We start from the raw sequence: 12,348 nt of genomic DNA on the forward strand, positions 1-12,348 counted from the left end.
CGATGTATTGATCACTCTTTGTGTGTAAGAAGAAGTTACTGATGGCCATTTTAAATTTGCATTTTACTAGATTGAACATATGTCCCTTGTGCTAATCTTGAAATTTACTTTAAAGTAGTTTTCTGGATTTACCTTTTCCATAACTCCCTTTATACCTCCATAAAATCAGCTATTTGATGTCTTCTTTTAGGGCTGTAAAACCTTTGTTTCTCCAGACCTTTGGCACTAGGGATCAATCTCATGGCCCTTCTCTGCACTGCTTCCAGCGTGTGAATGTTTCCCCTATATATCTTTCTTTCCCTCTGCGAAGGCCAAAGCGTAATATTCACGTAGCAGTTCTGCCATGTCCCTACCCTCTACTATTGTCATAGCTAAATCTGTTTTTAACAGGCCTACCTCCTCCTTTACCACTTGTACTTATAAAAACCTTTACTATTATTCTTGAAAGCACCTGCAAGATTTTATCATAGACCCTCTTTGCTCTTATTATTTTCTTGGTTTCCTTTGTTGCTTTCTATAATCCTCCCAGTTTTTATTTCCCCACTTTACCTTGCCTTTAAATAAACCATCTCCCTTTCGGTCCCAGCCATTCTTGTAGATTTATCTATGTAACATTTCTCCCATCTTATTGTAGTCAATTCCTTCCTCATTGCTTCAAAGTTAGCCTTCTTTAAGTCCAAAACCTTGGTTTGTGATCTTTCCCTCCTTCAAGCCCGATAGATATTTTGGCCAATATTCTAAGAAACTCCCTTACTACTGGGTAACTATTTCTGACTCATTTTTCATAATTAAATCAAGTATTGCCTTGGAATAGGAAATTATGTTGGAGGAGGTGGAACAGATAATAATGTAAAATAAAAAGATGAACTACCTTCAGGGTTGTGTGGAATATGTTCAAAAAGGTACGAGTCAAATCGCCACTGAAGAAAGGATTGCAGAAAAGCAGTAAATGACACACAACTGTCAAGTCTCACTTATTGTCATTAGGATTCACTTTGTTTAAAAGAAAATGTGTGTCTCAGTTAGGGGGAAGGTTTATAATTCATCTATAGATGTGTTTAACTGTTATAAAAACACAGAAAATGCTGGAAACACTCAGCAAATTAGGCAGTATCTGTAAAGAAAGGAAATTAATGTTTCAGACATAGCCCTTCAGAATCACAGTGTAGTGCCACTGGGGGGAGCTTTACTCAAAGATTTATACTTTGTGTTACCAGGCCTTCCAACCTGAGGAAACATTTCTAGGGGTGAAAACCCAGCCAACTGAGCACCCAGAGTGAATTAATTCTGAAATATAGTCAGTTATTTTGTTGGCAAATACAACAATGAGATAAATAACCAGTTAATCAGTATTTGATGGTGTTGCTTGGGGGATGAATGTTGGCCAGGACACCTGGAGAACTGCCTGCTCTTCAAATAGTGCCCTGGGATCTTTTACACCAACCTATATAGGCATTCAAGATTTCAGTACAGCACTTTCTCAGTACTGCTTTGAAGTGTCAACCCAGATTTATGTGCTCAAGTCCAGGAGTAGGGCTTGAACCCACAACCTTCTGACTCAGAAACAAAGAGACCTGCTAACTGATCGCTGCTCCGGGAGCGGGCCGAGCCCGGCGCTGGATGGTTTGATGAAGCAGATCCCGGGGCGCACCAACCGGCTTGACAGGCGGATACCGGCACAAACCATCAGCACAGACGAGGGAAGCCGAATTCCTCCATTCAGCTCAGTGGCGAACCGCTTCTTTCATTGACATTTCGGGCGCACTGACAGAAGCGGACCTGCTAGTTTACGGTTTATTTTGGAGCGGAGTCACACCCCTTCCTGTACCATCCTCCACCCCCGGGGATGAATGCGGTGGCCTGGTGTTGTCCAATAGCGGGTGCTGTTACTGGCGGTTTGGCCAGTGAGAGCGGAGGTTGCTGGCAGGTGTCGGAGATTTGGCTTGGAGACAGCGGGCACCATGTCCTCGCTGAGGGCTCTCGGGGCCTCGCTGCGGAGCGGGGCCCGATTACTGCAGGGCCGGAGCCCGGGGAAGGCTCCCAACAGGCGGTGAGTGTCGGCGCTTTGTATCTGGGCCTGGACATTGTAAAGGATGCGGATCAGAGAAAATCCCGTGGTTAGCGGGGGGGGGCGGAGGAAGGGTAAGGGGGCAGAGGGTGAATGGGGGGGGCGGACATGGAGGTGTGGGAGGTTCTAGTAGCACGACAATGTTTTGGGTGGGAGACCATTGGTTCTTCTAAGCTTTGATCAGGTTCCTTCCCTAACTCTAGAACTGATACCCCTGGATCCCCTTTACTAACAAATGAATCCAGGTCCTTTAAAAAAAAACTCGTATATTTGTTTCATTACCCCAGCTGTTTAACATTAGAACATAAGAAATAGGAGCAGGAGTAGGTCATTCGGCCCTTCCAGGCTGCTCTGCCATTCAACAATATCAACGCTGATCTTCGACCTCAATTCCACCTTCCTGCACTATCCCCATATCCCTTGGTATCCAAAAATCTATCAATCTCAGCCTTGAATATACTCAACAACTGAGCATCCACAGCTCTCTGCGTTTGGTCTCCCCAATGCAGAGGAGACCGCATCCTGCCCTTTTACCTCCTCCCTTCCCACTGTCCAGGGCCCCAAACACCCCTTCCAGGTGAAACAGCGATTTACTTGTACTTCTTGCAAGATTCATAACCCTTCCAGTGAAGAAATTTCTTATCCTCTCAGTCCTAAATGGCTGATCCCTTATGCTGAGGCTCACTTCCTCCAAATTAAAGGTGTTGCTATGGGAACCCGCATGGGCTCTAGATATGCCTGTCTTTTCATGGGATATGTGGAACATTTTTTGTTCCAGTCCTACTCGGGTCCCCTCCCTCACCTCTTTTTCCAGTACATCGATGACTGTATCGGTGCTGTTTCCTGCTCTCGCCCTGAACTAGATAAGTTCATTCACTTTACTTCCAATTTCCAACCTTCCCTCACCTTCACATGGTCCATCTCCGACTCTTCTCTTGCCTTCCTCGACTTCTCTGTCTCCATTTCTGGCGATCAGCTATCGACAAACATCCACTACGTGTCCACTGACTCCCACAGCTACCTGGACTACACTTCCTCCCACCCCGCTTCCTGTAAGGACTCTATTCCATTCTCCCAGTTTCTCCGTCTCCGCCGCGTCTGTTCTGACGATGCCACCTTCCATACCAGTGCTTCCGACATGTCTTCCTTTTTCCTCAACCGAGGATTCCCCTCTACTGTGGTTGACACGGCCCTTGACCGTGTCCGTTCCATTTCCCGCACTTCTGCTCTCACCCCTTCCCCTCCCTCTCAGAACCATGATAGGGTTCCCCTTGTCCTCACGTTTCATCCCACCAGCCTCCACATTCAACGATCATCCTCCGCCACCTCCAACGTGATCCCACCACCAAACGTATCTTCCCCTCACCTCCCCTTTCAGCATTCCGAAGGGACCGCTCCCTCCGCGACACCCTGGTCCACTCCTCAATCACCCCTAACAGCCCTTCCCCTTCGCCTGGCACCTTCCCGTGCAAGCGCAGGAGATGCAACACATGCCCTTTTACTTCCTCCCTTCCCACTGTCCAGGGCCCCAAACACCCCTTCCAGGTGAAACAGCAATTTACTTGTACTTCTTGCAATTTAGTATACTGTATTCACTGCTCAGGATGCGGTCTCCTCTACATTGGGGAGACCAAACGCAGATTGGGCGACCGCTTTGCGGAACACCTCCGTTCAGTCCGTAAGGGTGACCCTGAGCTTCCGGTCGCCTGTCACTTTAATTCACCGCTTCACTCCCACTCTGATCTTCTGATCTCTCTGTCCTCGGCCTATTACATTGCTCCAATGTAGCTCAACGTAAGCTCAAGGAACAGCACCTCATCTTTTGATTAAGCACTTTTACAGCCTTCTGAACTCAACATTGAGTTCAACAATTTCAAACTATAACCCCTGCCCCCATTTTTCATGCTGTATGATTTTGCCATCCCCATTTGCAACATTTTATCTTTCCTGCCTTTTTACAAAAGCACAGTTTGTTCCTTCAACTCCTTCCTCTCCACGCACCACCACCCCGCCCCCCCCCCCCCCCCCCCCCGTGTCTCGGCACCTGCTTAATATCTGTTACATCTCCAGCTTTTTCCAGTTCTGATGAAGGGTCCCAGACCTGAAACGTTAACTCTGTTTCTCTCTCCACGGATGCTGCCTGGCCTGCTGAGTATTTCCAGCGTTTTCTGTTGTTCTTCTAGTGAATCTTTGTTGCACTCCCTTCGAAGGCAAGTATATCCTTCCTTAGGTAAGGAGACCAACTGTACACCGTACTCCAGGTGTGGTCTCACCAAGGCCCTATACAACTGTAGTAAGACTTCTCTACTCTTAAACTCCAATCCCTTTGTAATAAAGGCTAACATACCATTTGCTTTCCTAATTGCTTGCTGTACCTGCGTTTTAACTTTTTGTGATTCGTGTATAAGGACACCAAGTCCCTCTGACTACCAACATTTCCCAGTTTCTCACCATTTAAAATATATTCTGCTTTTCTATTTTTCCTACCAAAGTGGATAATGTCACATTTCTCCACATTATATTCTGTCTGCCATGTTCTTGCCCTCTTAACCTGTTTATATCCCTTTGCAGCCTCTTTGCGTCCTCCTCACAACTTACTTTCTCGCCTAGCTTTGTATTGTCAGCAAACTTGGATACTTGTTCCACAATTCTGTCTCCCTCTTAAAATAAGTTTCTTTTCCTTCCACACCTATAACCTTAAACTGTGTCCACCTTGTCATCAAATTCTGTGCCAGACACAAGAACTTCCCTGAATCCAAAGTCTCCATACCTGTGAAAATCACAAAGACCTCTTTGAAAATCAGACATCTCTCAACTTCCTCGCCCCCCCCCCCCCCCCCCCAAAAAAAAAATCCTCCTCTCTAGAGAATAATGCCACAGGATAGTTTATCTTTCCTTGTAGATCAGCCCTTTTTTCCTGTGATATGAAGGCCAAAACTGAACAGTATTCCAGATACAGCCTCAGCAAGGTCAGGTACAACTTGGGTCAAATCTCAGCTATATATCACAATGTTTTATTAACTTTCTTGACCACCTATGAATACTGAACAGATAGGTCATTCAAACAATCAACCAAAACCCCAGAACTCTTTCCTGCTGTTACCTCAAGCATGTAATCATTTAATGCTATTTCATCTCGTGACTTTACATTTATCTGTTGAATTCCATCTGCCCATTGACCTAGCCTATCCGGGTCCTTTTGGGTTGTTACATCATTGGCCACTGCAGCCAGTTTGGTGTTAGTTACAAACTTAGATACCATGGGGCTAAATGGCTTACTCCTGTTTTTATGTTCTTAGTTATAATAAAATAAAATGGACGCCAATGCAAATGTTTTAAACATGAAAACAGAAACTGCTGCAAAGACATAATGGTTCTGCCAGCATTTGAAAATAGTGAAGACAAATTAACATTTTGGGTGTAGTTGCTTTTCCAGAATTGTCTCCAGTTAGAAGTACGGAGATAAATGCTGTGCGGAATATTATTCCTAGACTATTGGAAATGACGTGCGAGTACTGGTGCTCAGGATCCAATTGTATGGGTTGCAATAGTAAACTGAAATCCTGGAGTATCTCTTAAAGTTCAACTGAACTTCTCTTACTCCTGAGAATTTCTGTGGGAGGCTGCAGACCGTACTACAGGGAGTAGTGAAAGAGATGTGCATTGATCCAACCATTCAGGAGAGCAGAGAAGCCTTTTACATATGGCTCTCATCAACTACTGTTGCTTTTCAAGTCTTTGCTCAGCTCAAAAATAACTCCAAAAAATTGAAAAGAAGGAAAGCTATCTTTAAGAGGCTTTTTTGCTCCCTGAATGTCTGATCAGTGAAGTTCTCTCTTTCACTGCTCTGCAACCTTGATTATCTGCCAAAGCGGTCGGTCTCCACCATTCTGGTGGCTAATTGAGGTTCTGCTGTAACTACCTTCTGTGGTCCGGTGAAATTTCAGAGGTTTTCTTGACAATTTTACCTGTGTTTATCCTCTCGCTCAGGAGATTAATTAATTTGGTGTAAATCCGTGACCATATTAATATTTATGGCCACATTTTCTAACATTTGCATATCTTACCCCCCCTTTCCCAGAGCTGGTGGTGGGGCCCATATTGAGCCCCAATATCGACAGTATCCACAACTGACCAAGAATCAAGTAATGCAGGCCGAGATTCTCAGTAGTTTCATGTGGTTCTGGATTTTCTGGCACCTATGGCATGACCCTGATGCAGTCTTTGTGAGTACTTAATGACCTCCAATGTTCCTCGTTACTGTAGCATCTTATGATTTTCACTTCACCGCTTAGGAGGGAATGAAGAATTGTGTCTCTTGCCTGGCTCACCATCAAATTATAGATTGTTTTAGGGATGGTTCTGTAAAAAGAAACAAATGTATTTTGGCAGTTCTAGTACTTCAGTGTTATCCCAGGCAATGCTTCTTACAGAAGTGGCAGTGGTACAATACCTCTAATTACAAATTTAAGGAAATTCAAAGCAAATTGAGCACATCTTGAACTTCTAACCTTTTGAGTTGGAGATGGTACTGTGGAAGGGAAAACAACAATGTAGAAAAGTGTGAGATGATACATTTTGGTCGGAAGAATGAGGCGAGACCATACGTACTAAATGGTACAATTTTAAAGGAGTGCAAGAGGAGAGATACCTGGGGGAGTTGGTGCACAAATCTTTGATGGTGGCAGGACAGATTAATAAAGCAGATGGGATCCTGGGCTTTATAAATAGAGGCATAGAGTACAAAAGCCATCAACAAACTTTGCCCTAATATAGCAGTATTCATCATACTGGCAGATTGTGATGTAGAAATTCATGACGTTTTAGTAGACTTGAAAATTCCTTTTGATGCTACTTCCTGGCCCCAATTCTCATTCTACTCTAGCCTGAGGGCTGAGTGGGCCCAAAACTACAGCTGTCACTTTAGATACAGGAATAAGAGGCCTTATTGAAGAGCTAAATGGTTGTATTGAAAACACGTCCTGACTGAATACAAACATTTATGTTCCATTTGTACCTTTTTATGGAAATAGTATAAACTCATTATTATCCGTATAAAGTAGCCAACTTAATGTGCACACAATAAATAAAAGTACACACTTGAGCCACTGACTAAAGCCACCATTGCCTCAGCCTGTTATCCAGAGAAAGTTTAAAAGAATGCACTGCAAGAGGTGTCTGTTGTAAAAGAGTTAACTACAGTAAAGAGTTAACTTCAGTCTTTGTACCTGCAGCACATGGAAGACAGTTTATTTATGCTTGATGGTTTCCTGTTAATATCAATCTTTAATATGGAGAAATAAAGTAAGCTGTAATAAAAATGTCTCCTTGGCTTTCCTTGATGTATTACTGATTTAAATGGAAGACTGTGTTTAAGCTCTCGCCCCCAATTTATTAACAGCGAACATTTTATGTTATAACAGGGTCATTTCCCTTATCCTGATCCCTCCAAATGGACTGATGAGGAGTTGGGCATCCCTCCAATTGATGAGGAATAACTTGAACTTGCTTTCCTGAAATGGTAAGTTCAGTGGATCTACAGTATCTACTTCGAGTTGGAGAAATACCTATTACCATTATTAAGACTGAGCAAACACGAGGAGTTTTTGTTTATTTCTCCTTTCTTCCCTTATGACCCGCAGTGTACCATTTCTGACCAAGAATGGGCAGTTGCTTCTGGACTTTAAATACTGACTCCTTACTAAGAATTATACAGTAATGATGGGTTGTTTGCCTCCCTCAATGAAAGCTCCTTGACTCTACACAGTGCCTTGTTCCCTCTCTTTCCCAATCACAAAGGTCAGACTAAATACATAGTCTCTCCCTGACCAGAGTAACTGCATGCAAGAACCAGTGTCCCATAATAATGACACGCACAGACACTTCCACACAGGACCATGTTTGTATCTTTATGTCATGTCTAAGCTGAATCATGTTATCTTATTGTCATACTGCCTTCTACTCAATAGTTTGGTCACTTGCCTTCAGTAATTTTTCCTTCAGGTAAATATAAACTTGGAGATTGGCCTTGTGTGTGTTATACTCCTAGGAGGTTGAGAGACTTCTACTCGTAAATTACGACTGTAGATTATTTTAGTCTAATCTTTTGCTCTCTATGACGATGGTAACTGCTGGGGTTTAGTTCCATGGGAGCCAGCAGTTCTCCAGTATCTCCCTCAAGTGACCATTCTTCATGTTTGAACCAAGATGGCATCTGCCAGAAGACTATTTGACTGTGGTGAGCACCACCACCAAGTTTAATCCTGTCCTCGCCCAGCATCCAAATAAACACACTTTCCAGTTGGGGGTCAGTGAATAGCAATCTGTTTTGTTTTGTTTCTTTTTTCTTTTCCTTCCAGGCCCCCCCACCTAGGAACGTAGGAACAGGAGTAGGCCATTCAATGAGATCGTGGCTGATCTGCGACTTAACTCCAAATGCCTGCCTTTGGCCCATATCCCTTAATACCTCTGGTTAACAGAAAGCTATTAATCTCGGATTTAAAATTAACAATTGATCTAGCATCAATTGCTGTTTGTGGAAGAGAGTTCCAAACTTCTACCACGCTTTGTGTGTAGAAGTGTTTCCTAATTTCACTCCTGAAAGGTCTGGCTCTAATTTTTAGACTGTGCCCCTTAGTCCTAGAATCCCTAACCAGTGGAAATAGTTTCTCTCTGTCCTACCTGTTCCCCTTAATATCTTGAAAACTTCGATCAGATCACCCTTTAACCTTCTAAATTCTAGAGAATATAACCCTAATTTGTGTAATCTCTCCTTGTAACTTAACCCTTGAAGTCCAGGTATCATTCTGGTAAACCTACGCTGGACTCCTTCCAAGGCCAATATATCCTTCCTAAGGTGTGGTGCCCAGAACTGCTCACAGTACTCCAGGTGTGGTCTAACCAGGGTTGTATAGCTGCAGCATAACTTCTACCCCCTTGTATTCTAGTCCTCTAGATATAAAGGCCAGTATTCCATTAGCTGTTTTGATTATTTTCTGTACCTGTTCATGACATTTTAATGATCTATGTACCTGGACCCCCAAGTCTCTTTGGACATCCACTGTTTTTAGGCTTTTGCCATTTAGAAGGTACCCTGTTCTATCCTTTAGGTCCAAAGTGGATGACCTCACATTTGCCTACATTGAAATCCATTTGCCACAGTTTTGCCCATTCACTTAATCTGTCGATGTCCCTTTGTAATTTTATGCTTCCATCTACACTGCCTACAATTACACCTATCTTTGTGTCATCGACAAATTTGGATATGATTTTCTGTGCCATCATCTTAAGTCGTTAATAAATACTGAATAGTTGAGGCCCCAACAAAGATCCCTGTGGGACACCACTAGTCACCTCCTGCCAATTTGAATACCTACCCATTATCCCTACTACCTGTCTCCTGCCCTCAATTCTGTGGGCTTCTACCTTGGTTAACAGTCTCTTATGTGGGACTTTATCAAATGCCTTCTAGAAGTCCATATAAATAACATCCATGGACATTCCTCTGTCCACTACTTTAGTTACCTCTTCAAAAAATTCAATCAGGTTTGTCAGGCATGACCTACCTTTCATAAATCCATGCTGGCTCTCTCTGATCAACTGAAAATTTTCGAGATGTTCAGTCACCCTATCCTTAATTATAGACTCTAGTAATTTCCCGACAACAGATGTTAGGCTAACTGGTCTTTAATTCCCTGGTTTCCCCCTCTCTCCATTTTTAAATAGTGACATGCACAATCTTCCAATCTAAAGGAACGGTTCCTGAATCAAGAGAACTTTGGAAGATTATAGTTAGGGCATCTGCAATGTGCTCACCTACTTCCTTTAAAACCCTGGGATGGAAACCATCTGGTCCTAGGGATTTGTCACTCTTTAGTGCCATTATTTTCTTCATTACTGTTATTTTACTTACATTAATTTTATCGAGTCCCTATCCCTGATTTAGTTTCCTTGGAATTTCTGGCATTTCTCTTCCTCTACTGTAAATACTAGCGTAAAGTAATTAGTCAACATGCTCGCCATTTCCTTATTGATAAATATCACTGCTTTCAGTTTAAGGGGCCAACATTGCTCCTGACTACTCTCTTTTTCCTAATTGTAAAAAAAAAGTGTTGATTTTGATATCCCTTGCAAGTTTCCTTTCATACTCCCTTTTTGTAGCTCTTATGTTTTGTGACCTTTGCTAGTCTTTGTATCTTTCTCATTCGCCAGGATATGCGCTATTTTTTGTATGCTTTTTCTTTTAGTTTTATGCTGTCCCTCACTTCTTTAGTCATCCATGGCTGTTTTGTTGGCAAGTAGAGGTCTTGCCCCTCGAGTATAAACTGGTTGTGTATCACCGTGAATTCTTTTTTGAACATCTCCCATTGACCATCTGTCATTTTACCCATTAACAGATTTGGCCAGTTTACTGTGGACAGTCTCCGTCTCATCCCTTTGAACTCGGCCTTGCCCAAATCTAGAATCTTAGTACTGTAGCTGTTTCACGTTTCTCCCTTTCAAACGCTACGTTGAACTCACGTTATGATCACTATTGGATAAATGTTCACGCACAGTTAGGTGTGCTACAATAGAAAAAGTGTAGCACGCCTACCTCAGCCTTAAGATCAGCTAACAGCCAGACCAGGGATCAACCCTGAATCTTTCTGGGCTGTATGCCTCAGTACTGCATTACACGGTGCACTTACCTGCTGAGCCATTAGGCAACAGTAGATTTTTTATGTAAATATTTGTACTTTTAAAACCTTTGATGTCTTAACGGTGTGTTTGTGTCTTTCTTCCACAGTGTTTCCTTTGTGGGCGTTTCTGGGGAAGTTCATCTGACACTTGGAGAGACCACTTTATTGTAAATTAAATAATTAGAATAAATATATTACCTGGACAGTCACCTTTTGTGCAATTTCTTTCAGGATTTTCAGCTGTAACTTTGTACTGTATAAAGCAGTTCCATATACAGTGCCAAACTTGGTGTTCTTTGGTAAATGCTTCAGTGTTTGTTAGCTCTTGTGATGCCTTTGCTTTTGGTCAGGGGTTGGAAAGCTGCCTCACCCATGGTTTATTCTATACCTCTTCTGACTGTTAAGAATAAGAATTAAGTCACTTAACCAGAACCATCACTTGGTAAACATGTACCGATTTCAGCGCAGTCTTTACTACTTCAGTGTGAATATCTTCAAGTATCAACTACAGAATGTTTTACTTGTTAACAAAAGAAAATAACTGCTCCTGTTATTAGGTAGCTAGGAATTATTTTAACTTGTAAACCACTGGAGCTGTATGTGTGCATTATGGTATAGTATGAACCCCTTGCTGAGATTACTGCCAGGTAATTTATGATCCATATTGGTTATGGGTATGGCCTCGAGCAGAAGAAGCACCAGGTTTTTTTTGAGAATGTAACTGTTAAAATAGATAAGGGAGAACCAGTGGATGTGGTGTATTTGGACTTTCAGAAGGCTTTCGATAAGGTCCCGCATAAGAGATTAGCATGTAAAGTTAAAGCACATGGGATTGGGGGTAAGGTACTGACTTGGATAGAGAACTGGTTGGCAGACAGAAAGCAAAGAGTTGGAATAAACGGGTCTTTTTCCGAGTGGCAGGCAGTGACTAGTGGGGTACCACAGGGATCGGTCCTTGGACCCCAGCTATTCACAATATATATTAATGATCTAGACAAGGGAACTAGATGTAATATCTCCAAATTTGCAGACGACACAAAGCTGGGTGGGCATGTGTGCTGTGAGGAGGATGCCGAGAAACTCCAGGATGATTTGGACAGGTTGGGTGATTGGGCAGAAGCATGGCAGATGCAATATAACGTGGATAAATGTGAGGTTATCCACTTTGGTAGCAAAAACAGGAAGGCAGATTATTATCTGATTGGCAATAGATTGGGAGAAGGGGAAGTGCAACGAGACCTGGGTGCCCTTGTGCACCAGTCGCTGAAGGTAAGCATGCAGGTGCAGCAGGCGGTTAAGAAGGCAAATGGTATGTTGGCCTTCGTAGCAAGAGGGTTTGAGTACAGGAACAAGGATGTCTTGCTGCAGTTGTACAGGGCCTTCGTGAGACCACACCTTGAGTATTGTGTGCAGTTTTGGTCACCTTATCTGAGGAAGGATGTTCTTGCCATGGAAGGAGTTCAGCGAAGATTCACCAGGCTGATACCTGGGATGGCAGGAATGACGTATGAGGAGAGATTGAATCGATTGGGCTTGTACTCGTTGGAGTTTAGAAGAATGAGAGGGGACCTCATTGAAGCTTATAAAATTCTAACAGGACTA

The 12,348-nt window shown here is 43.0% G+C and overlaps 1 protein-coding gene across 1 annotated transcript; it reads left to right on the forward strand.

Annotated features, from left to right (window-relative positions):
- Nucleotides 1-1,885: 1,885 nt before the first annotated feature.
- On the forward strand, nucleotides 1,886-10,955 carry ndufb2 (NADH:ubiquinone oxidoreductase subunit B2). The gene is made up of 4 exons (XM_086008977.1): nucleotides 1,886-2,050; nucleotides 6,150-6,294; nucleotides 7,492-7,589; nucleotides 10,854-10,955. Exons 1-3 carry the CDS (start codon nucleotides 1,962-1,964, stop codon nucleotides 7,564-7,566), a joined length of 309 nt encoding a protein of 102 aa, XP_085865103.1. The 5' UTR covers nucleotides 1,886-1,961; the 3' UTR covers nucleotides 7,567-7,589; nucleotides 10,854-10,955.
- The last annotated feature ends 1,393 nt before the right edge of the window (nucleotides 10,956-12,348 follow it).

This window comes from Somniosus microcephalus, chromosome 16, assembly GCF_052327205.1.
Source record: "Somniosus microcephalus isolate GS21.2 chromosome 16, FLI_Smic_1.0, whole genome shotgun sequence".
Classification (NCBI taxonomy): domain Eukaryota; kingdom Metazoa; phylum Chordata; class Chondrichthyes; order Squaliformes; family Somniosidae; genus Somniosus; species Somniosus microcephalus.

What these genes read in the sequence shown, in the direction of transcription:
- ndufb2 (XM_086008977.1), top strand. Translation starts at nt 1,962, where the DNA reads ATGTCCTCGCTGAGGGCTCTCGGGGCCTCGCTGCGGAGCGGGGCCCGA. An exon ending in GGGAAGGCTCCCAACAGGCG is followed by an intron (nt 2,051 to 6,149) that starts GTGAGTGTCGGC and finishes CCCCTTTCCCAG; the next exon opens with AGCTGGTGGTGGGGCCCATA. An exon ending in ATGACCCTGATGCAGTCTTT is followed by an intron (nt 6,295 to 7,491) that starts GTGAGTACTTAA and finishes ATGTTATAACAG; the next exon opens with GGTCATTTCCCTTATCCTGA.